General features: G+C 48.5%; 1 protein-coding gene across 36 annotated transcripts in view; it reads left to right on the forward strand.

Moving 5' to 3' along the window:
• Positions 1-12,962, forward strand: part of CLASP1 (cytoplasmic linker associated protein 1) — a 260,115-nt gene extending 247,153 nt beyond the window's left edge. For all 36 annotated transcript variants that reach the window (XM_021075175.1, XM_021075147.1, XM_021075149.1 and 33 more), the window contains 3 exons: positions 1,967-2,173; positions 3,346-3,462; positions 10,194-12,962. In XM_021075175.1, the coding sequence (XP_020930834.1) occupies positions 1,967-2,173; positions 3,346-3,462; positions 10,194-10,280 (411 nt within the window). In that variant the 3' untranslated portion in view covers positions 10,281-12,962. The remainder of the gene's footprint in view (positions 1-1,966; positions 2,174-3,345; positions 3,463-10,193) is intronic.

A 25,045-nucleotide genomic window follows, 5' to 3' on the forward strand; every position in this document is an offset into this window, starting at 1 on the left:
GGGAACATTGAATGCGGGTCAGCGAGGCGTGCCCTCAAGGTGACTGTGTCCTGAGCGGGTGCGTACATGTGCATACACTGTGGGAAAGTCGGTTTGACAGACATTGACTGAGCACCCAGTATGGAAGGGACATGGTGCTGGGCGTGGGGGTGGGAGCAGCCTTCAACGCACCCTCAGTCTGGTTGGGAAACAGGGTCCACACACGTTTCAGTGCCGTGAGCAGGGTGTGTACCTGGGCCTTCCTGGACGTGAGTAGGTCCTGGGGAAGGCTGGGCCCGGCCGCATGAAGAGCACAGGTGAAGAGTGAAGGGGTTGGACAGGGTGCTGGGATGTGGCCAGCAGGGCCTATGTGGGACATGTCCTCAGCTTAGTGTCACCAGGGCCCCGTGGCAGGAAGGAGGTAAATAGTGCCCCTAGACAGGCAGGCGGGCTGCTTAGCACTGCTGATGGGGGTTTGCTCACTCACATCAGGGTGCCCTGGCGGGGTAACTGGGGGAGGCGGAGGCTAGGTGGGCCTTCCTTCTGTCCAGACAGCAGAACGTGGACCCCCAGGCACTCCCTGTTCCTGGAGTAGTGGGCCCATCCCCAGAGCCCTCATAGGGATCCTGCCCTCCTGGAGAGGCTCAGACTCGGAAGTGGCCTGAAGTAGCCTGCGTATCTACCACGTGCTCGTGTTGCCTACCCTTCCTGGCCTCTTAGCCCGCTTGTGCCCAAGCCTAGACAACACTTTCCACGAGGTCTCCATGCTGTTCATTGGCCAGTCTTTGCTTAAATCTCAAGAACGCTGGGATAGTTGAAGGGTCAAGCTGGTAGCCTTTGGTCTGGTTGCCGAGTTGTTCCAAATAGCAGAACACAGAGCAGAGAAGGATGTGAGAATAGGAGATCCAAGGCTAACAGTAGGAGAAAAGCACTCCGACGTGGGATCTCAGTTCTCAGACCAGGCATTGAACCCAGGCCAGAGTGGTGAAAGTGCCAGGTCCTGACCTGGCACTAGACCACCAGGGAGCTCCCTAGATTTTCTTTGTATTTCATGAGCAAACACATGCCTGTTTATGCCTCCTTGTCATCATAGCTGTTTATGTCATACGAGTGCTCCTGTGCTGTGAAGGGTGGTGGCTGTCATGAGGACCCAGCACGTCCTGGTACCAGCCATCAGGTGGTCTATGTGAGACCTCACAGATGGGGACATGGGGTCTGGTGCTGGTGAATGGCCTCCAGCACAGCCCAAGGCTGTGTTCTTTCTTCCTCACTGGGCTTAGCCTTAGCTCCCACCTTTGTCACTGGGGGCTTCATAGCCCATCTGGTGACCCCTGGGACACGTACTCAGTGTCCTGGCGCATCTGGATCTCTTCAGAAGCCGGAAGCTGTTCCTTTGGCCTTTCATGCAATCCCTCCCAAGTGTAGGTGAGGTAGTCTCCAGCAGTAACTACCAACAGAGCCCCTCAGGAAGGCACGTCCAGAGGTTCTTCCTGAACCAGCCTTAAGTATTGAGGCCATTCTTATTCCTTCTGGGCTTCTGTCCTAGGAGTGCGGGCCTGGTGTCTGTCACACCTGGTTGCCTGGGGCTCCCAGTTGTTCACGGATGTGAGGCACTCCTAGCCTTCCTGAAGCAGCCACAGGCGCCACTGCTACTGCAGTCTGATTCCACAGGTGCCGGGGAGACCTGGGGCGTCACATTTGACAACAGCCAGGGATGCTGCTGCCTCTTGGAGTGGGGGGGCGAGGGTGGGCTCCCTGCAGAAGCTCTTCTCTGAGGCTTGGCCATGCCCGCCACCCTCCTCACATCCTCCGTCCCTGTAGCCTCTCCAGACCACTCTGCCTGCGTTTTCACGGAAGCGGCCAGGGGGAGCAGCGGCCACCACTTAGCGGCCAGTGGCCTGTCCCCTGGCCTCTGCAGTCAGGCAGAGATGCCCTCGGGTCCCTCCCGTCGACTGTGGCGCTCAACCACGTGGGGACTGTGTTTCAGGTGGTGAGGGCCGCGGAGGAGGCCGCGTCCACGCTGGCCAGTTCCATCCACCCGGAGCAGTGCATCAAAGTGCTGTGTCCCATCATCCAGACGGCCGACTACCCCATCAACCTGGCCGCCATCAAGATGCAGACCAAAGTCGTGGAGAGGATCGCCAAGGAGTCCTTGCTGCAGCTTCTCGCCGACATCATCCCGGGCCTGCTGCAGGTGGGCCCCTGGCAGTGGCCTGGCTGCTCAGGTGGAGGGACGAGGGAGCTCCAAGGGTAGGACAAGCTGGGTGGGCGGTAAGGCTGTGTGGCTGGGACCCCTCGCACCCTCTCTGCCTTGTAGCCCCCCCCACCCCTGAACTCACAGGAAGGTCTTCCCGCAGCCCAGGCCTGAGGCTCACAGAAGGAACTTTCTGTTCCTGGTGAGCATCTTTTGATGTCTTTTTGTTGTCATTCATCCCTTCAACAACCCTTTACTGCACAGCTGTAGGCCGCACCCTGGTGAGTCGGGCCCTGGAGCATAAAATCCAACAGTGGTCCTTGCCCTCATCCATCCACCAAGTATCTTTGAAACCCCTGTAAGCGTGAAGCATTGGATAAAATAGACTCTGGAAGATGCGATGTTTCCCACTATTGGGACTCATCCTCCGGGAGTTCTCAGCTGGCTGTGGGACCCAGTACAAACCACTGGGGATGGGGGCACCCTGGGCACGAGGTTGGAGAGGGAAGGGCTCGTAAGGGAGGTGGTTTAGAGGTGGGCCTGAGAGAGACTTCAGTTGGAGGAGCAGACACATCGGCTTTATGTTTAATAAATGCTGCTGGGGGCCAAGCATGTGCCTTGGAAATTTGTGGAGCTGAGGACTGGGTTATTCCAGCCAGAGGGAAAGAGTAACGGCCTGGTTCTTTGGAGACCAGCAGGCAGTCCCATCAGGGAGTGGGCTGGAGGGCAGCGCGGGCAGGTGTGATCCACGTGAGGAGGGAGATGGGGCTGGGTGGGCCCGCAGCCTGGGTCTAGGTGGAGGAGAGGTCTGCCCTGGAGAGTGAGCGGCCTAGTTCTCATTTCCTTAAAGGGATTTTCCCCTGTGAGGCTTGCTTTACCTTCGCGAAAAGTAGGAAAGAAGCAGCTTATTTTCCCCATTAGTTTCCTTTTCTTGTTCTGTTCTCACAGCATTTCTGGGCTGGCGCTCTGTGTGCCTCCCACCTCCCCCCAGGACCGGCTCCCTGGGCACCATCCTGCGTGGGCCCCGGGCTCACGGCAGAGCTCAGGTGTCCCTGGGCCGTTTGTGACAAGCCCAGGGTCGAACCGCGAGGACATTTGTGGAATGTTGATGAAATGCTGGCTGTGAGGCAAAGCTTTGATCTTGTTTCCTTTCTCTGTCCCTCTGACTGCAGGGTTACGACAACACGGAGAGCAGTGTGCGCAAGGCCAGTGTGTTTTGCTTGGTGGCAATTTATTCCGTAATCGGAGAAGAGTTGAAGCCTCACCTGGCACAGCTCACAGGGAGCAAGGTAGGTCAGGGTTACATCGACATGCACCCGCCCTGCTGGGCCTGTGGCTGCCCTGCTGGGCCTGCCTTCTCCCAAGGCTTTTCTCTGAAGGTGCAATGACCGGCCGCAGTGCAGTCCCTAAGGTACAGCACAGTCCACCGTCACTCCTGTTCTTGAAATGATAGCTTTGAACTTTGAGTTTATTCCGAAAAGAAAGATGACTGTTTAGAAACCAGCTTGTTTTTTCCCACCAAAACACTAGGGATGTTTACCTGCGAATTTAACACAGGGCTGGGCTGGCCTGCGGGGCGGAGGCAGGCTGCCTGCCAGCTTGACCCGCGTCCTCTGCTCTGTGTGTAGACATCACAGTGTCCCTGGGGGATGAGGACCGTGGTCCTGCATTGACCCTGCCCAAGGGCATGTCTGGAAGCCAGGTTTCCTCCTTCCTGGGCTGGCTCTCATATTCCTTTCAGAGGATCCTAGAGTCAGGGGCAGAAAATGGGACAGAAGGACTCGTGACTCCTTAAAGGTAAGAGTGGCTGTTGGTTTAAAAACAAACTCAAGGAGGTCCCTGGTGGTGCAGCAGGTTAAGGATCTAGCACTGTCACCACTGTGGCGTGGGTTTGATTCCTGGCCCAGGAACTTCTGTATGCCTTGAGCGTGGCCAAAAATTTTAAAAATAAAGTGACAAAATATAATTTCTTTAAAAAAAACAAAAAACAAAAATAAACTCAAATCTGGTGATTCCCCCAGGGGAAAGCAGGGAACCTGAGAGGTCTGGCAGGAGAGGTGGCAGCTCCAGGGGCTGCTGCCGGGAAAGGGTGTCAACGTGAAGTTCACAGGCACCCTTCCTTCAAGAGTCAGGAAGCTGGGTGCGCCTGACCTCCCTCCTTATGAAAGAAGGATGAGCAAGCGAAGCCTTGTTGCATCTGGAGTAGAGCTGTTCCTGTGACAAGTCGGTGAACTCACAGGGTCCCAGCCAAGGCGGCTCTGCTCGCCTTCGCCCAGAGCAGGGCTCGCACCCCCAGTGCTGCTGACGCTGATGGGGGTGACATCCTTGATGCCACCTGGACATCCCAGAGCACCTGCCTCAGTCAGTGTTGCACACGGGGCCAAGATCCCTTAGGGCGTGGAGGATGCTTGCCTCATGCAGACAGATGCCAGCTTCTGGGTGGGCAGATGTGTGAGGCAGGCGCGGGTAAATGACTGTCACCTGACTGCCTCCCGCTCTCTCTTCCTCGACTCCTGCCTTGGCTCCTGGCCAGTCCCTCCCCGAACCACATCTGCAGAACATGAGAGTCACAGCAGCGTGCCTCATCCGGGATCTGTAGACTCTTCCTGGCAGCAGCGAGGGCCTAAAAGACAGTATTCACGAAGGCAGTTAGACTTGTAAATAACATCAGCCAGACCTCTGCTTTCTGGTACCTTCTAACTCTCCCGAGTAAGGGAGCTGGCCCTATGGCATATGTGCTAAGTTAGAAACAGAGAGTGAAGCTGTAGTTTCCTGTTTCTTTGTGTCACCAGGCCTATCAGAACCCCCTTCCACTACTTAAATTAAGTGGCTTCATGTCATCAGGTTCTGCAGAGAAAGCCCTGATGCGGGGCCAGGGAAGGAACCTGTGAGACATGACTAGAAGCCAGCTGACCACAGATTGTATTGTGCTCTGTTTATTGAAAAAAATAAATCCATGTATAAATGGACCTGCACAGGTCAAACCTGTGTTGTTCAAATGTCAACTGTATATTATCTAAGAACAAAGATAATTTTGCTTCTTCCTTTCCAATGTGAATGCCTTTTATTTCTTGTCCTGCCTTATTCCTCTGGCTGAAACTTATACTATATTAAATGGTGAAAGTAGGCCTTCTTGCCTCATTCCTCATCTTAAGAGATAAGATTTCAGTCTTTTATCATTGAGTGTAGCAATGATACTTTGAGGTACAGGCAGCCTCAGATTGTGTGGATTCGATTCCAGACCTTTGCAATAAAGCAAATATCGCAGTAAAGCAAGTCACACTAGTTTTTGTTTCCTAGTGCATATAAAAGTTATGTCTGTACTATACTGTAGTCTAATAAGTGTGCAATAGGATTATGTCTGGGAAAAAAACCCTGTACATACTTTAAAATACTATATTACTAAAAAATGCTATCATCATCTGAGCTGGTAAAGGTCTTGCCTTGATGTTGCTGGCTGATCAGGGTGGTGGTTGCTGAAGGTTGGGGTGACTGTGGCAATTTCCTAAAATAAGACGACAGTGAACTTTGCTGCATCAATTGAATTCCTTTCATGAATGATTTCTCTGTAGCATGCAGTGCTGTTTGATAGCTTTTTACCCACAGTAGACCTCCTTTCAAAATCGGTGTCAGTCCTCTCAAACCCTGCCTCTGTGTTATCCACTAAGTTTATGGAATAGTCTCAATCCTTTGTTGTCATTTCAACAATCTTCACAGCATCTTCACCAGGAGTAGATTCCATCCCAAGAAACCACTTTCTTTGCTCAAGCCAGTTTTTCTTTGCAACTTCTCATCCATTGAAGTTTTAGCAGAAGGTGGCAGAAATTCAGTCCCATCTTCAGACTCCATTTCTAATATTTCTGGCACATCTGTGGTGACTTCCTCCACTAAAGGCTTGAACCCCTCACAGTCATCCTTGAGGGTTGGAATCAACCCCGACTGTTATGTTGATATCTTGACCTCTTCCTATGAATCACGGATGTTCTTCTGACATCTAGAATCATGAATCCTTTCCAGAAGGTTTTCAATGGACTTTTCCCAGATCCATCAGGGGAATCATTATCTATGGCAACCATCACCTTACAAAATGTATTTCTTACATAATAAGACTTGAAATTACTCCTTGATCTGTGGGCTACAGAACAGTCATTGTGTCAACAGGCATGAAAACAACCGTCTCATTGTACATCTTCATCAGAGCTCTTGTTGCTTTGTCAACGAGCAGTCATATTTTGAAAGAATCTTTCTTTCTGGGCAGAAGGTCTCAACAGTGGGCCTAACATATTCAGTAAACCGTGTTGTAAACAGATGTGCTGTCATCTAGGCTTTGTTGTTACATTTACCGAGCACAGGCAGAGTCGGCTGAGCATCATTCTTAAGAGCCCTGGGATGTTCAGAATGATAAATGAACACTGGCTTCAACTTCACGTCACCAGTTGCATCAGCCCCTAACAAGAGAGTCGGCCTGTCCTTTGAAGCTTTGAAGTCAGGCATTGACTTCTCCTCTCGAGCTGTGAAAGTCCTAGATGGCAGCTTCTTCCAAGAGAAAACTGTTTTGTTTACATTGATAATCTGTTCTTTAGTGGAGCCACCTTCATGAACGATCTTAACTAGGTATTATGGATAACTTGCTGGAGCCTCCACGTCAACACTTACTGCCTCACTGCACTTTCTTTTTTTTTTGGTCTTTTTGTCATCTCTTGGGCCGCTCCCGCGGCATTTGGAAATTCCCAGGTTAGGGGTCCAATCGGAGCTGTAGCCACTGGCCTACGCCAAAGCCACAGCAATGCAGGATCCAAGCCACGTCTGCAGCCTACACCACAGCTCACGGCAACGCTGGATCGTCAACCCACTGAGCAAGGCCAGGGATACAACCCGCAACCTCATGGTTCCTAGTCAGATTCGTTAAGCACTACGCCACGACAGGAACTCAATGGCCCTTCATTTTCTACATTACTCTTTTCTTTTGTGTGTGTTTGCTTTTTGTACTGGAAAGTTTTAATTTCCTTCTCACTTCCTTTTGTGTATATTCTATAGCTGTTTTCTTTGTGGATTACGTTTGACATCCTAAAATTGTAAAGCTCTCATTTGAATTTATACCATTTTATTGAGTAATGGCTTTTTCTGATCCCTGGCTTTTTCATTGGTAAAATAGGCGAACCTGTTCTACCAACCTCAAAAAATTGTTGTGAGGCTTAAATATGATAATCGGCATAAAGCTTGTAAACCGTTGAACACATACATATTATTCACTCTATTTCTGTTGTCTTGTACTTTACAACTCTGTTCTAGACTGGACTAGGTGTTTACAGTAGAGGTACTGCATTACAAGTAACTATTAACAATGCTTAGCAACTCATTTTTAACCAGTCTTTCATAGCTATAACTGTCCTGTTTTTAGATCATTTTTCTCTTCTTGAAAAGCTCTGTGATTCAACAAGTATGTATTAGGGCCCTGCTGTCCTCACCGCACTACGCTAAGTAAGGCAAGTGCCCTGAAAGACACAGCTGGGGGACAGATAAGACTAACCTATGAGGAAACTTGTACAGCAGCCAGGAGTGACCAGCAGATGCAGAGGGACGGGCTCTGATTGATGGTTGGGTAATGGGCCCAATGTGGGGCAAGAGGAAAGGAAGAGACTTCTTAGGGGAGGCGGGACTGAACCGGGCTGGCCTTGGCAGGACAGGAGGCTGTGTAGGGAGAGAAGGAGTGGGCTGCGGGTAGGAATAGCGCGAGCAGCTTGGTAGGAGTAGGAGCAGGGTGTTCAGCAGACACATTTCCTCGTTAAGCCTCGGCTGCAGCTTATGGAAGTTCCCAGGCTAGGGTCGAATCAGAGCAGCACCTGCAGCAATGCCAGATCCTTAACCCACTGAGTGAGGCCAGGGGTTGAACCCACATCCTCACAGAGACAACATCAGGTCCTTAACCCGCTGAGCACAATAAGAACTCCAAGGACACATTTTCTGAGGAAGGAGCTAAGAAGGCACCTTGAACATGATGGGAAGGTTGGGGCTCAAGAAATGTTTGCCTGAGGTCACACAGCTAGTTAGTGTGTTGGGGCTGATTCCAGAACTCTGCTGGATCTGCTGCACCTCAGGCCAGTGCTTTGTCAAATGTGCCACAGTTTGCCTTGAACCTGGTTGGCCCTGGTCACATCCTACTGAGCCTTAGAGCATTTAAAAAACAAAAACAGAAACAGAAAAAAACCTCGTGGAAAATGATGGCGCTTTCATCACCACACAGACTATCACATTAAAAGGTTTAAGATTTTGAGGTATGGAATGAACAACAAGCTGTCAAGTTGTGTAAGTTCACAATGTGCCCCACGGCAGCTGAGGAGTTGACAGCTGCAGTACTGGCCTCGGGAGACCCAGGTGGGCTGTTTAGTGAAAGCAGCAAACTGCAGGGTGTTCAGTGCAGAGCCCTCAGCACAGCTGTGTGTCCAGTCTCCTTGTCTGTGACGGCCTTGGCGGGGGTCAGGGCCACCCTGCCTCCAGAGGAACCCTGGATGGGTGCTGGCCTCTTGCCTCTGGTTGTCCAGGTGCCGTGTTCCCGAGCAGCACACTCTGCTCTGAGCACCTCTTTGTGCAGCCTGGAGGCCACCCTTGCCCAGCCTTGTGCCCTGTGGCTGCCTTATATCAGTCTAAGCTTTATGGCCTGCTGAGAGGAGGCAGGTAAAGAGCTGTGGATAGTAAATGTTTCATAATTCCCTTATTCTTACAAATTGGATGTTACGTAGATTTCTTTTTTTTTTTTTTGTCTTTTGTCTTTTTGTCTTTTGTCGTTGTTGCTATTGCTTGGGCCGCTCCCGTGGCATATGGAGGTTCCCAGGCTAGGGGTTGAATCGGAGCTGTAGCCACCGGCCTACGCCAGAGCCACAGCAACGCAGGATCTGAGCCGCGTCTGCAACCTACACCACAGCTCACGGCAACGCCAGATCGTTAACCCACTGAGCAAGGGCAGGGACCGAACCCGCAACCTCATGGTTCCTAGTCGGATTTGTTAACCACTGCGCCACGACGGGAACTCCCCTATTCTTTTTTTTTTTTTTTTTGTCTTTTGTCTTTTGTTGTTGTTGTTGCTATTTCTTGGGATGTTACATAGATTTCTTATGGGCATTCTGCTTCTACAAAACCACTTCCTTTTTATTCTTAATATGGCCAGGCGCGTATTGATGTAGCATATTAACTCAGTCACATTCAACAAATATTAAGGAACCTACCACATTACATGCTGTTTTAGGCATTTTGAAGGGTCCAAGGGGCTTAAGGTAGAAGCAGATGAGATTTCAGACACGAAAGCCGTTTCATCGTGAAGCACCAGGCCCATCCAAGGCCACATTGTTCAGTGACGCAGTGTCTGGCCTCTGGGGTCGAGCCTTGCTGGGAAGGTCAGGTCCACCACACCTTGCAGCACGAGACCCGGGATTGGAAGGCAGGAGAGCAGCCCGAGGCGGGGAGGTGGGCTGAAGGGGGCCTGGGGTGCCCTGTGCTTTGTCCAGGCTGTGTCAGTAGGCAGACTTGAGCAGACAAGGGAGGGAGCAGCTTCAGCAAAGGTGCAAAGGTTAGAAAACCTGACCGCTGACCTTGGCTTAGCTTCTTTTTTTGGCTGTGGCGTGCAGCATCTTGACATGGGATCTCGGGATTGAACCCCGATAGTGAAAGTGCCAAATATTAACCACTGGACTACCAGGGAGCTCCCTTGGCTTAGCTTCTTTATCCTGATAGAATCTGGGTCTTGCCATCTTCCTGCCAGCTCAGGAGGAACCACTGCCTGCTGTTGCCCCTGAAGCGTGTGGATCTGCCCCTTGTGAGCCTGGTGGCAACACACATCCCTCCTGTGGCCTGACCTATCAACCTCAGTGGCCCTGGCCGGGGTTAGAGGGGTTGGGTGAGTGGGAGGCACCGAGTAAATGCCTGTGTCGTGAATTTCCTCCTCTGAAGGACGTGCTGTTTTCTTATTGTCACCTGGGTTTCCTTTTCCGTTTTCTGCTCATCCATTTGTGTCTTCTCTTTGCAGATGAAGCTACTCAACTTATATATAAAGAGGGCCCAGACCACGAACAGCAACAGCAGCTCCTCCTCCGATGTCTCCACACACAGCTAATGGCAGCGCCAGTCTCTCTATAGCCCTGGAAGCAATCGGTGGTGCCTCTTAGAGACCTCGTCCCTTCCCCCTATTGGCTGCCCAGTCAGTACCAGGAGGCCCGCAAATATTTATTACAATCAGTATTTTGATCCCTTCCAGCTTTTGTGTAGAATCATACTGGTATTGAATGTAAAGGAAGCAAGGCCTGTGTCACATCTTCATACAAAGCAAAACAAAAGAAATACGAAAGAAGAGCCATACTCCAAGCCGTCTCGTCCAGCCTGCTGAGCTCACAGAACCGTGCGTGGGGGGTGCCGTCGTTCACAGTCAGAGCTCCCTAGCCGATGCGTGGTAGAAAGTAGCATTTTCTCTTCAGTTAATAACAGATTTGAGGAGGGTGTGTTAATGTGTATTTCTCTTTCTGAGACTGGCCCGTGTGGGACAAAGCTGACACCGTGAAAGGGTTTCGTATGTTTCCAGCTGTATTTTGTGACTTACTATGAATATGAATCAAGTCTTGGCAAGAAAATGGGAGGAGGCAAGCCTGAAGATGGCCTTTTATTGGACGGTGGTGTTTTGCTTAGAGTAAGTCCCTAGACTGGAGGCTGCCCGCCCGCCCCGCTTGCCGGGCCCTCGGAACACCCCCAGGCCCAGAGCTGCTGCAGGAGAGGCTGCTTCAAGGGTAGATCCAAACGTAGCAATCAAGGTGAATTGAAGGCATTGGTCAGTGTGTGCTTCATGAAGCACTGAGGGTGCAGGCAGGTTGTTTGCCCTGCTGCTGAGATCCAGGGGAACCTGCTTCTCCCGAACCCCTGGCTTGTGCTTCAGACTCAGTGCCATCCGGTTTCCCTCCCCAGCCTTTGCTCCATTCTCACATGTTCTCAGTGAATCTATTCAGGTAAATGGCAGCTCTGCCATCGCAATTTTGTGTTTAATTTGGGATTGGGAGCAAAGAAAAGTCTAGAGAGAGCAGAATCATTTTTAAAAATGCGATGGACTGAAGTACTTCCTTGATCATCTGTTTGAAACAGTCTTTTGTTTAAGGGGGAAAAAATTGTGTGTAGCAAATGGCAGGAAAACAGAATTTGAAACACAATTTTAGAGTCTATTTCCTTTTCTTCAGTGAGGAACGTACCTTTTTCAAGTTTTTTCTTGAGGGTTTCATGGCCTCAAAAAAAGCAGCTGTAGATTTAGAGTCTGGTTGGTTAAGTTTCAAGTAAAAATTGGAAATTCCTAATGCGGTCATGAAGACGTCTCTCACGTTCTATTTTAGATCCTCTAAACTGAGCTATATGTCCGTCTTTCCGTGTGGAGGTTGATCCAATTCATTTTCCTGTGCCCGTTCTTGTCAGGCATTCATGGCTCCGGTGCAGAGCCCGTGGCTGCCGCATCCCGAGGCAGAGTCTGCGTGGTTCTCCCCACGGAGCCATGCGGACCCTCCAGCCTTGCTGGTGGAACTTGGGGGAGACTCTGTAACAAAACATGACTTGTTTTCGTTCAGAATTTATTTTAGGTATTTTATTTGGAAATAGGCACTGACAATGGAGGTCCAGGAACAGGGAGGCCAGGGTGCCTTCACTGCGTGTGTGTCTGTGTGTGTGTAGGGTGGGTCTTGTACCTGTCGCACTACCCCACTGCTGCTGTGAGGGAACTTCAAGGGTGTGTTTTAAGTGGTTGAACATTATCGATTTCTTTTTGGCTCAGAACAGAGCGGGACCAGGCCTTACTTCCATTGATAACGACCGTTTGTCTGTTTATCTGTCATTAATGGGATTTCCTTTTCACACTCTACAGATGAGTCAGTGTCTTTTGATGACTCCTCTGTTGCAGAAACTGGCTTCCTGCTGGGTTATTTATGAGTTCCTTCTTGCTGGGCGCCTTAGAAAGGCCCTTCTCCTTGGGTTCCTGGGTGCCCAGGTCCTCCCAGTGCTCACAAAGGGCTTGCCTCTCCCGGCACCTGTTCAACCTGGACCTCCCGGCAAGGGCAGCCACCACCCGGGTCCCTGGGCCTCTGAGGACACCTGCACGCCGCCACCTCCCGGGGAGGGGCCGCCCCCTCCGGACAATACCCTGCCTTGCCACCGCCTCCCTGCAGGCCTCCTGTTTGGATGAACAACAGAATACAGCGCCCAGAATCCTGCCTCCCCCTTTCACCTGACCGTTCAGACCCCGACAAGCCCACTGACACAGCTGGGGCCCGGCGGTCTGGCTCCTGCCCTCCCTGGCCACAGCCTCCCGGGACCAGGTGCTGCCCCGACTGCAATGGGGTTGCCCTGGTTCCTCTCTAGACCTTTTTCTTTCCCTGCCGCTCGTTATTTATCAAGCCTAAGACGACACATTAAAGAGCAGCAAATAAGAACTTTGTAGAATCCCACTGAGACTTTGCTCACAATATTTGGAAACGAAAAAAAAAAAAAATGCTCTGAAAAATATCAGCCACCAAAATAGTTTTGTCGGCACTGTGTCCACACGCATGGTCCCCACACCCCCAGGTTGGGTTTTTGGTTTTTGTTTTTTTGGGGCTTTTTCATGTTACATCCATATCTGTATTTATATCTTATTTGTTTCACTTTCAAGTGTATCATGGCAAATGTACAGATTTTTTTTTTTGTTAATAATGTGCTAGGATTTGCTAAAAAAGAAAACAAACAAAAAAAAACCCTTTTGAGTTTGCCCTAGAATAAATAAGACTTAATTGAGTTTCCTGCATCAGAGTGGTCTTTTTTGTCACCACACCTTGTAGATAGTTGATCCCATGACATGGGACGAGCACCTGAGCTGGGCAGGTCAGCCTGCAGGGGTAGCATTCCCCTGTCAGGGTTCTAGGATGAGGCTGGGCTGGGGGGACCGGTTCTTGACACAAGGACATCCACCGTCTCTTTGCAGCCTTACTTTGATTACTTTTCTTTGGCCACATCCATGGCATGGGGAAGTTCTCAGGCCAAGGGTCAAACCTGTGTCACAGCAGTGATAACGCCAGATCTTTAACCACTAGGCCACCAGGGAACTCCTTGCTTTGATTTTTGAGTCTTCTGTCCTGTTCTAACACCTGGTAACCATGAGTACCCTTTCTCCTGGGGCCCACTGTCTCCTACCCATTTGATATGTGAGCTCAGATGATCCAAGTCACAAATGCCTGGATTCAAAACCCAGTTGTCCCCCTCAGCCCCTCAGGTCAGTCCCAGCACTTCTGGCCTCTGTCCTTGGGGATAAACCAGAGTCAGATGGTTTACCCTGCGGAGGTGTGGGGAGAGTTGGTGAGTGACATAATCGGGGTGGCCTGGCGTCCTGCTGCTGAGCGAGTGAGTCACCCCCCCAACCCCTCCACAGAGCTGTGGGCCGTGGGTCATTACTCATTAGCAAGGGTGGAAAACCCCCAGGGGACACACTGCTCTCAGTTGGCACTGGCTGTGCACTTTCTATGTTCGGGTCACTGACCCCTGCTGCTACCACCCGCTCTCATGGCAGGGCTGCTGGAAGTCCTGCTGCTGCCCTGAGCAGGGTCATGGGCCACGGTTGTCAGGTGGGGGTACAGGTGTCACCGGGATAGGGGGTGGGGCTCTGAACGGTCTTCTTCCCAGAAGAAAGCCCACTTCCACTCATCAGTCCTGCACTCAGTGGTACAAGGTTCCAAAGTGAATACTTGACTTACCGACCACTGCTCTTGGCCCTGCTTGGATCAGGAATGGGGTGGGGGTGGGGCGGGGGAAGCAGTTAGCAGGTAGCATCGATATCATTGGCGAGGTGTTCTCATTGTGGTGAAGTGGAAATGAATTCGACTAGTATCTATGAGGACGTGGGTTTGATCCCTGGCCTGACTCAGTGGGTTAAGGATCCAGTGTTGCCGTGTACTGTCGTGTAGGTCACAGAAACAGCTCAGATCCCATGTGGCTGTGGCTGTGTGTGTAGGCTGGCAGCTGTCGCTCTGATTGGACCCCTAACCTGGGAAACTCCATATGCCATGGGTGTGGCCCTAAAAAGAAAAAAAAAAAATCATCGGTGAGGCACTTAGACTTTCGAAGTATTCTCACCTGTTGCATCATAACCAATTTTCACACCGATCCTGAGCTGTGGATGGGGCACAGGCCGCTGTGTTCCATTTCCAGGCGATGAGGCCAAGACCTGGGGCCAAGGTGGGGACCCATCCTACCTCCCTGCACGTCACACATCTTTCCTGAAATGCCTGGGGGCTTGTGAAGCAGAAGGCTGGGTCCCCCCACAACCCACCCCCACCCCAGTAGTGCTGATTCTATTGGCTAGGATGGGCCTGGGAATGGGCATTTCTAACAAGGTTCCAGGTGGTGCTGATGCTGATGGGCTGCATTCCACTTCGGTTTAGGGTGGTTTGCGCCCAAGCTTCCACAGCTGTTGTAGAAAACAGAGCTGGGTTTCAGGGTAGTCCTCCAGGCCATTACCGACTTTTCTGACTTAGCATCCAGATTAGGACATTTGAACAGAAAACAGGCTGCCATTAGCAGAGGGAACGCAGGGTGTATCGGTCAAATGGGACACACGGCCCCGCAGGGCATAAAGCTCCCCAATCAGGAGAGAGAGCTCTTTTCTCAGAGCCTCTGCCGGGCCTTCCGTTTCCTCCAGTATTTATTAACTCTTGCTTTAGTGCTCCGGGCAAGAACGGACAAAGGTCATGTGAATGACCATCTCATCCCAGATTATGTATTTTTAAAACATTAAAATGCTTCCGCCCCAGTGCCCTCCTCAGACCCAGGGTCTGCTGCCAGTGCTGAGGCCCAGGCGGCGGTGGATTCCATCAGCTCTGGGCCCCCCTGGGGCGGGTGCAGCGTTCCTGGGAGGATCCCCAGCGGCTCTGGGATCTCCCTGCCTCCCGTGGTGCCCCGCTGGGGGTAAGGAATGGAGCGGGAAGGGCCACAGCCCCAGACCTGGACCCAGACATGCTGCCTTCCCTGCCACGGTTCAGGCTCTATGCCTCCGCCACCCCCGGGGCCCCCGTGCCAGCGAGAGCTTGGAAGCCTTTGCTGAATTAGGAAATCCTCGTAACAACCCTGACAGGTAGGTCCTATGATTATTCCCATTTGACAGATAGAAGTAGAGGCACAGAGAGGTTGAGTAACTTTACTGGGGACACAGAGCTAATAAGGGGCAGAGCTGAGATTCAAAGTCAGGAAGTCCAGCTCTAGCCTGAACCAGTCTCGCCGCCCTGTGTCTGTCTGTCTGTCCCTGCTCTGGGCCTCTGTTCCGTTTCCCTTTCACCCGACTCTTGTTAGCAAGATCAGGTAGTCTCTGGGCACAGGCATGCCAAGCTACTCAACATTAAGCTCAGGTAAAGATTTCTGGAACACCCTGGGGTCCTCCTCCCTGGGCCTGGCAAGGGGTCAGGGCTCACTTGAGTGTGGGACATCTGGGTCTTGTATCCTGCTCTGCTTCAGAGTCTGTGACTTTAGTCAAATGGCTCCAGCTTAGCATGACCTTGGTTGTTTCCTCTAGAACCCTAGCACGGGGAATTTGGAGGGGTTGGGGAGGGGTCATGAGGGTAGCATACAGTTCTTGGACCCCCATAAACATCAGCTCTTGTTATTCTTATATTGTTACTATTATTATAATATCATTATTGAGGCACCTACCCCAACTTCTGCCCAATGCATGTTTGGACAGGAGTTCCCGCTGTGGCACGGTGGGTTAAGGATCTGGTGTTGCCACAGCTGTGGCACGTAATAGGTTGAAGCTGCGGTTCAGATTCCATTCCCGGCCTAAGAACTTCCATACGCTGCAGGTGTGGCCAAGCAAAAGAAAAGGAGAGGAAAGAAAAAGTTTGGACAAATGAAAAAATTAACGTCTCTCCCCTTGGGACCCTCGTCTGGAGAGAAGGATGGGCACACAGATGAGCTCAGAGATGCTCTTCCATCTATGAGAGGTGGGCAGCCTTGGGGAGGCGGGGAGAAAAGAGGGCTGAATGTCCTCTACTGTTTATTGGTCCTCCAGCTGCTCCCTAACCCTCAAGTCTCCTCCTCTCAACAGCCTCAGGCCCACGCCCCCCAGGCACCCCCACCGGCGTGCTGACAGCCACCTCCTCTGATCTCCAGCTTGGGACTCACACCTGCAGCTGCCTGCTCGCTTCTCCACTCTCAGGTCTTGGAGTATTTATGCAACCTGACCTCTGAGCTAGTCTCCCAAACCTGCCCTCCCCATTTTGAAAGATGCCAGCTCCCCTGGTGCAGACTCCAGGCCCTTTCCCGCCCCTCTGCTCTCCCCCAGCTCCCTTCGTCCAAACCCCTGACCCCTCCCGGCTGCCACCTGGCCCAGGCCTCCCTCCCTCTTACCTGCACAGCCACAGAGGGGCTGCTCAGACCCTCTCCTGCCCCTCACCCTCCTGCTTCTATTCTCCTTCCCGAAGGACCATAACTGCTTTTGAAAAACATGCTCATCCGGTCTGTCTTTCCTTTGCTTTAAAACTTGCGGTGGCATCACAAATTTGTACATACACGCTAGGATACAATTTCAAAATATTGACCATGGCCTACAAGGCTGGCCACCTGGCCCCAGCCTTTCTCTTTCACCCCATTTTGTGTCACTGAGTCCATTTACTGTGCCTGCCTTGGGGCCTTTGCATCTCTGCTCTGTCTGGCCTCCCCCCACTGCACCCCCTCCATCCCTCGACACAACTTCCCTTGGCTAACTTCTATGGATGTGTTGTCTCTGCTTAAATGCCAGGTGGTGACTTCTTTGGAGAAATATCTAAGTCAGTGCCTTTACTTTTCTTTCCTAACACTCATCACATGCTTTCTGTCTGTGCAATTCTGTGTCTGATTCACCTGGATCTGGGCAGGACCTGGGCCTGTTCCCTTTCACTCCGCGTCCGCATGTGCCGCTGCGGTTGGTGCCGGATGAACAAAAGAACAAATGAATGAATGAAAGAATGAAGAAATGAATGAAGGAACAAACGAAGACGTGTTTATAGCCCCGTCAGGCCATGCCTTGGGATCTAGATGCTTGCCTATTTTTTTCAGGAGCCCTGTGTGGTCCCTTGGAAGGTAGCCCCATGGCTATGCCATGTGGGTCCCTATCCTGGCTCTTGCATGACCTTGGGCCAATTTCCTGCCCTCTTCCTGCCTCAGTGTCTTCCTCTGAATGGACAGAGTGTCAGTGGTAGTGGTACCTTCCCCAGGATATTCGTAAATTGCTTAGAAATAACGGCACCCTGACACTGCCTGGCCTGCCATGTTAGCTGTTGCTTTGCATTCAGTGGCCTGTTAGTCCCGTTCAGTGGGGGAGAGAGCTCGACCTTGGAGCGAGGCCTGGTTCCAGTGACATCCCCCTGTCTGTCTAAGTGGCCATCCATATCTGCGGATGTGAAACCCGCAGATACAGGGGCTGACTGCTCTCCTGTGAGTCTCATCTGCCAGACCTGACGTTATAAGACAGTGTGGCCAGTGATGAAAGAAGGCAGGGGACCTGCTGCGGAGGAGCTGAAGCTTCCTCATCCAAACACCAGTCAGCCCCACTGGACAAGCCCAGCGGGGGTGTTCCAGAAGACTTCCAAATCCCAAACAAGACACAGCCCAATAGCACCCTAAGAAGGGTCAGCAAAGGACTTCTGGGACCTTCATGTATCGGGATCAGATGCAGAAGGGAACGCAAGTGAGGGACAGGTGCGTTTTGACAAATTTGGGAAAACCACTTTGAGGAAAAGAGAAAGTGGCAGCAGAATGCATAGAAAGTCTTTTTTTTTTTTTAATTTAATTTTATTGGAGTAGAGTTGATTTACAGTGTTGTATTAGTTTCAGGTAAACAGCAAAGTGAATCAGTCATACATATAAACATATCCATTCTTTTTTCCCATATAGGTTATTGCTACTAAATAGATTTTCCTGTACTTTAAGTGAGTTCTTATTAAATATCTTTTATCTATCTCTCTATCTATTTATTTATTTATTTTAGGGCCGCAGGTGTGGCATACGGAAGTTCCCAGGCTCTGGGTGGAATCACAGATGCAGCTGCCAGCCTACGCAACAGCCACAACAACGCCAGGTCCAAGACATGTCTGCGACCCACACCACAGCTAATGGTAACCCACTGAGTGGGGCCAGGGATAGAACCCACATCCTCATTGATACTAGTTGGGGTTTTTTTACTTCTGAACGACAAAGGGAACTCCTAAAATACATAATTTTAAACCTTCACAATGAAAACTCCAAACCCAGATGGCTGCTCTTGTGCATTTAACCAAATATTTCTGGAAGAAAAAAAAAAACAACAAAAAAAACAGCCCCACGCAAACTTCTCCAGAGAACAGAATAAGAGGAAACACTACCTGATCAGGTCAGCATAACCTTGATACCAAACCAGATAAGACATTATGAGAAAGGAAAATTACAGGCCAGTCTCATTCATCACACAGAGGCAAAAATCCTAAACAAAATATTAGCAAATTGAGTCTTGCAACATATAAGGTCAAGTTGTATTTATTCCAAGATTTGTTTAACACTACAAAGTCAATTAATGAAATTCATCACATGAACAGAGTATAAGGAAAAATCATGTTCATCTTAATAGATATAGAAACAGCATTTCATAAAAGTCAACATCCATTCAGAATGGAAGAACATGTTCTTAATCTGATAAGGTTGCCTATTTAAAAAACTAGAGAAAATACCGCACTTAATGATGAGATGTTGAAAGCTTCCCCTTTGAGGTCTGGAGCAAAGCAAGGAAGCACATCACTGCTACCCTGCCTCTACTGAATGTGATGCTACAGGCCCTGGCCAGGGTAGCAGGGCAAGAAAACTAGAGATTAATGTCATAAGGATTGGGAAGGAAGACATAAAACTGTCACAATTTGTGGGTGAAATAGGACTGTGTAAATAGGAAATCCAAAGAACTGACAGACAGATTATTACAATGAGTAACTGTAAAAAGTTGCTGGATAAAATTCAGTAAAAATAAACTTTTTCTATATGTCAGCAACAAACAAAAAACGAAAATTTTAAATAGGCGCTCTTTACAACAGAGTACAAATTTTGAATATCTAGAAGCAAATCTAATAGCCACAACGAAAATAGGCAACACTTCATTGAAGGAAACTATAGGAGCATTCTTGAGACGAAAGATATTTAACTAAGTGGAAAGATGTTCGATAGAAGACATCATTATAAAGTTACCACTTCTCTCCAAAATGATTTATGTAGTTAATGCAGTTCTAATAAAAATTTCAACAGGTGCTTTTGGGTGTCTTGAAAAGCTTATTTTAAACTGTGTCTAGAACTGAAAAGGGACAAAAATAGCCATGACACCCCTGAAGAAGAAAAACAGGGTGGGAAGATTTGTTCTACCAGAAATCAAGATTTTTTTACAAAGCTCACAATAATTTGGTATTCCACAGTAGTAGACAAACTGCGAATAAATGAAAAGGACAAATAAAAAGTCCAGAAATAGACCCATGTATACTTGGACATTTGAGTTATGACAAAGATGACACTGCAAAGCAGCTGCAAAAGGAAAATATTTTCAATAAGTCAGCTAGGTCAATTAGATATAAATACAGTAAAAAAGAAGAGAAACTTGACCCCTACCTCACATCATGCCCAAATATTAATTCTGTAAGAGGAATAAAACTAGAAATCAATAACAGAAAGATAAATGGAAAAATATCAAACTGCATGGAGATTAAACAACATGCTTCTAAATGACACATGGATCCAAAAATGATCACGAGAGAAATTTAAAAATATTTGGAACTAAATGAAAATGAAAATACAACTTAACGAAACTTGTAGGGTGCAGCAAAAGTGCTTAGAGGGAAATCTGTAATATTGAGTGAACATATTAGAACAGAAGAAAGACCTAAAATAAATGATCTGTTAAGAAACCAGAAAAAGAACAAATGAAATCCAGTTAAAGAAGAAGAAAAGAGATAATAAGAATTAGTGGAGAAATAAATGAAGTTGCAAATGGGAAATCAATAGAAAAAAATCAACAAAACCAAAAGCTGGTTCTTTGAAAATAATCAGTAAAATAGATAAGCCTTCAGACAGTCTAACCCAAGGAAAAAGAGAGAGGAAGGCCCATATTACTAATACTAGAAATGAAAGAGAGGCCATCACTATGAATCTCATGGACATTAAAAGAATAATAAAGGGATACTATGAACAACTCTATGCCCATAAATTTGATAACCTAGATGAAATGGATCCATTCCTTGAAAGCCACAATTTGCCAAAACTCACACAAGAAGAAATAGACAATCTGAACAGGCCTATACTTATTAAAGAAGTTGAATGAATCATTAATAACCTTCCAAACAGAAAACACCAGGCCCAGATGGATTCATTGGTGAATTCCATTAAACATTTAAGAAAGAAATTATGATAGTTCTCTCCAATTTCTTTCAGAGGACAGAAGCAGAATGAATGCTAACTCATTCTATGAGCATTATTCTAATACAAAGCCAGAAAAAGACATTACAAGAAGACTATAGACCAATGTCGCTTATGAACATAAATGCAAAAATGGTCAACAAAATATTAGCCTATTGAATCCGACAATTGTACACCGTGACTAAATATGATTTATTCCAAGACTGGCTCAACATTCTAAAATCAATCCATCCATACCAGTCGGCTAAAAGTGAAAAATCACATGGTCATATGCATAGACACAGAAAAGCATTTAACAAAATCTATCACTCACGATTAAAAAAACTCTCAGGAAACTAGGAATAGAGGGGAAATTCCACGTGCCATGGGTGCAGCCCTAAAAAAAAAAGAAAGAAAAAAAGTGTATATGAAGAGGCAAAAGACCCAGAATAGCCAAACGTTGGAGTACTGACACTACCAACTTCAAGACTTACTGTAAAGCTATGATAATCAATACAGCATTATATTGGTGAAAGAGTAGACAAATAGATTAATGGAACAGAACAGAGAGCCCGGGAATAGACTCATATAAATATAATCAACTGATCTTTGACCAAGGAACAAAGACAATACAATGGGGTAAGATATGCTTTTCAACAAATTGTGCTGGAACAACTGGACATCTACATGCAAAAGAAATGAATCTAGACACAGACTGTATGCCCTTCATAAAAACTAATTCAGAATGGATCACAGACTTAAATGTACAACTTAAAAGTATAAAACACTTAGAAGATAACACAGAAGAAAACCTGGAGGAATTAGCATAAGGTGATGGCTTTTAAAATACAATACTAAAGGCACAATCCACGAAAGAAGTAATTGGTAAGCTGGACTCCATTAACACTTAACTTCTGCTCATGAAAGACAATGTCAAGAGAAGACCAGCCAGACTGAGAAAAACGGACAAAATACAATGATGCTTAGTCTCATCCTAAATTGTGGTTTTAATATAAGTCCATAAAATCTTATAAAATATTTGATATTCCTCCCATTTAGAGATGGAGCCTATGGCAGATTAAGGATATGTGGCATGAGTTTGATTCCTGGACTGGGGGCTTCCGCATGCTGTGGGCGTGGTAAAAAAAAAAGAAAACAGAGAGATGGAGCCTAATTCCCCTCCCCATGGATAAGGGAGTTGGACTTAATGACTCATTTCTAATGAATAGAATAAAGTGAAAATGACTCTGTGGGACTTCAGAGATTAGGTCACATAAAGCACTGAGACTTCCTTCTCACTTTCTCTTGGGTGGCTCATTCTGGAGGGAGCCAGCTACCATGTTGAAAGGACACTCAGACAGCCCTATGGAGAGGTCAGGCAGTGAGATGCCGAGGCCTCCAGCCAAGAGCCACATGAGTGCACCATCTTGGAAGCAGCCCCTCCAGCCCCAGCCAAGACTTCAGTGACCACAGCCATGTAGACAATCTGACTGCAACATCCTAAGTGACCCTGAGCCAGAACCACCTCCCTGTGTGTGAGGCAACAACAACAACAACAAAAAAGTTATTTTATTTTGTTAAATTTTGCAGCCATTTGTTATGCAGCATTTATATACCCTATAATGTCAGTGCAAGAGCTGCAGTATGGATTTCTCCCCCTAAATATTTTCTGGTTCTTACGTAGGGACAGGATGGCACAATGGCTAAGAGCACAGGCTGTAGAGACATACACAGTTCATTTTACATTAACGAGGCCATTGAGTAGCTGTGCCTCCTAAAGAAAGTGCTCAAATTCCTGGAGCTTTCCTCCTGATTGGTCCCTATTGGGACCTGTTTCTATCTGGCTCCTGGCCTCTGATTCTGGGCTACAGCTCTTCTGCTGCTCTTTGGACCTGGTATCTGTGTTTGTTCTACAAGGGGGTTGGGGGTTTGCAGAGTCATCAGCAGCCTCCCCTGGGCCCACTGCACTCCTTGGTGCTGCACCTCCTCTGCCAGCACCCACACCCACCGCTGCCTCCTGGGCTCCGTGTTGTGCTGACTCCTGAGCACCTGTGCTAGGCTGGCCCCTGGGCAGGTGCCAGGTATGAGAGATGGGTCAAACGCTCCCATCCTCCTGAAGGAGGCAAGCGTGGTCATATCTGTGATGGTGCAGTGTTAGGAGTCCAGGGCCAGAGGAAGTCAAGGGCCACGGACCCCTGAGGAGGGAAGACCATCCAGCCTGGGGGGTGGGGTGGCAAGGATGGAAGGGTCCTCAGAAGTATGACTTGTCCTGTATTTTGAGATCTACGCAGACCCCTCTAGGTAGAGGGGACACCACAGCCACAGCAATGCTGGATCTGAGCTGAGTCTGCGACCTACACCACAGCTCATGGCAATGCTGGATCCTTAACCCACTGAGGGAGGCCAGAGATCGAACCCGAAACCTCGCCAGTGTTGTGCGAGAGGATGCAAGTTCTGAATGTGGGTAAGGTGTTGGTGGACGGTGGGTGCCAGGAGTGGAGACAGGGGTAGTGACCCCTATTCCTTCCCTCCCATCTGACCCCAAAGCAGACACTTGGCCATGTACCCAAGGTCTTGTTCTTATTCTCACCCCCCAAAAGATTCTTTGCACAATGACGTGACCCAGAACTATTCCTGAGGGATCTCAGCTCTTAGTGACCTTGTTTATGTTGGGTTACTTTGTCATCCATTAATTTTACCTTTGGACATAGCTGTACCAGGGACAGTTCCTGGAGATTTCCTGCCTCCATTGTGTAGCAGTAACTATATCTCCTCTTGAAAATTAAGGTCAATCACACAACGTGGTCAACCTTTTAACTCTCTTTTTTCTTGTTTGTTCAGTGATATGAGTATCCCCAAATGGACAGCTGAGGGTCTCCTCTTCTAATTTAACTTAACTAACTTAATTCTTCTACCGGATGCACTGATTCCTTAGTTACCAAGACTATTTAAATAATAGGGCCCCAAATGATGGGGATATAAAGACAAACAACTTGCTAGTTAGTCATTAGTTGTCTTATGAGGGAAGTGATTAGCTCTTCACCCCCCTGGACCCATGTATTCTTTTTTTCCTTTTGTTTTTTTAGGACAACACCCACAGCATATGGAGGTTCCCAGGCTAGGGGTCCAATGGGAGCTGTAACTGCCAGCCTATACCACAGCCACAGCAATGCTGGATCTGAGCTGAGTCTGCGACCTACACCACAGCTCACGGCAATGCTGGATCCTTAACCCACTGAGGGAGGCCAGAGATCGAACCCGAAACCTCATGGTTCCTAGTAGGAACCATTTATTTCTGCTGTGCCATGACAGGAATTCCGTGAACCCATGTATTCTAAGAGGAAGAAGCCCAGCCATGTATTCGATAACTGACTCAGAACGTAGATTGTATTGTGTAGAATAGAAACAATTTTGTGAGGCATTATTTCTTCTCTGGTGTTGTAATAAAGTCTTTTTTTTTTTTTTTTTTTGTCTTTTTTGCTATTTCTTGGGCCGCTCCCACGGCATATGGAAGTTCCCAGGCTAGGGGTCTAATCGGAGCTGTAGCCACCGGCCTACACCAGAGCCACAGCAACGCGAGATCTAAGCCACATCTGCAACCTACACCACAGCTCACAGCAACGCCGGATCCTTAACCCACTGAGCAAGGGCAGGGACTGAACCCGCAACCTCATGGTTCCTCCTCGGATTCGTTAACCACTACGCCATGACGGGAACTCCTGTAATAAAGTCTTTAACAGACTGTTCCACTCTTCTGTAAGACCAGCTGCACTATTTACAAGAGCCAAGACAGAGAAGCAACCCGAATGTCCATTGATAGATGAATGGATAAAGAAGATGTGGTACATGTATACAATGGAATATTACTCAGCCATGAAAAGAATGAAATGATGCCATTTGCAGCAATATAGATGGGCCCAGAGATGATCATACCAAGTGAAGTAAGTCAGAAAAAGCAAGACAAATACCATACGATATCACTTATATGTGGAACCTAAAATGTGACACAGAGGAGTTCTCTGGTGGTCTAGTGGTTAGGACTTGGTACTTTCACTGCTGCGGTCAGGGTTCAGTCTCCGGTTTGGGAACTTATATCCCATGGCAAGTTGCTGCACACTGTGGCCAAAACCAGAAACAAAACAACAACAAAAATGTGGAATTCCCATCATGGTAATGAACACAACTAGGATCCATGAGGGTGTGGGTTCAGTCCCTGGCCTCCCTCAGTGGGTTAAGGACCCTGTGTTTACATAAGCTTCGGTGTAATTCACAGATGCGTCTTGGATCTGGTGTTGCTGTGGCTGTGGTGTAGGCTGGTAGCTGCAGCTCCAATTGGACCCCTAGCCTGGGAACTTCCATATGCCTCAGGTGTGGCCCTAAAAAGAAAAAAAAAAAAAAGTGACACAAATGAACTTATCTACAAAATAGAAATAGACTCAGACATAGAAAACAGAC

The sequence above is a fragment of the Sus scrofa genome, chromosome 15, assembly GCF_000003025.6.
Source record: "Sus scrofa isolate TJ Tabasco breed Duroc chromosome 15, Sscrofa11.1, whole genome shotgun sequence".
NCBI lineage: Eukaryota > Metazoa > Chordata > Mammalia > Artiodactyla > Suidae > Sus > Sus scrofa.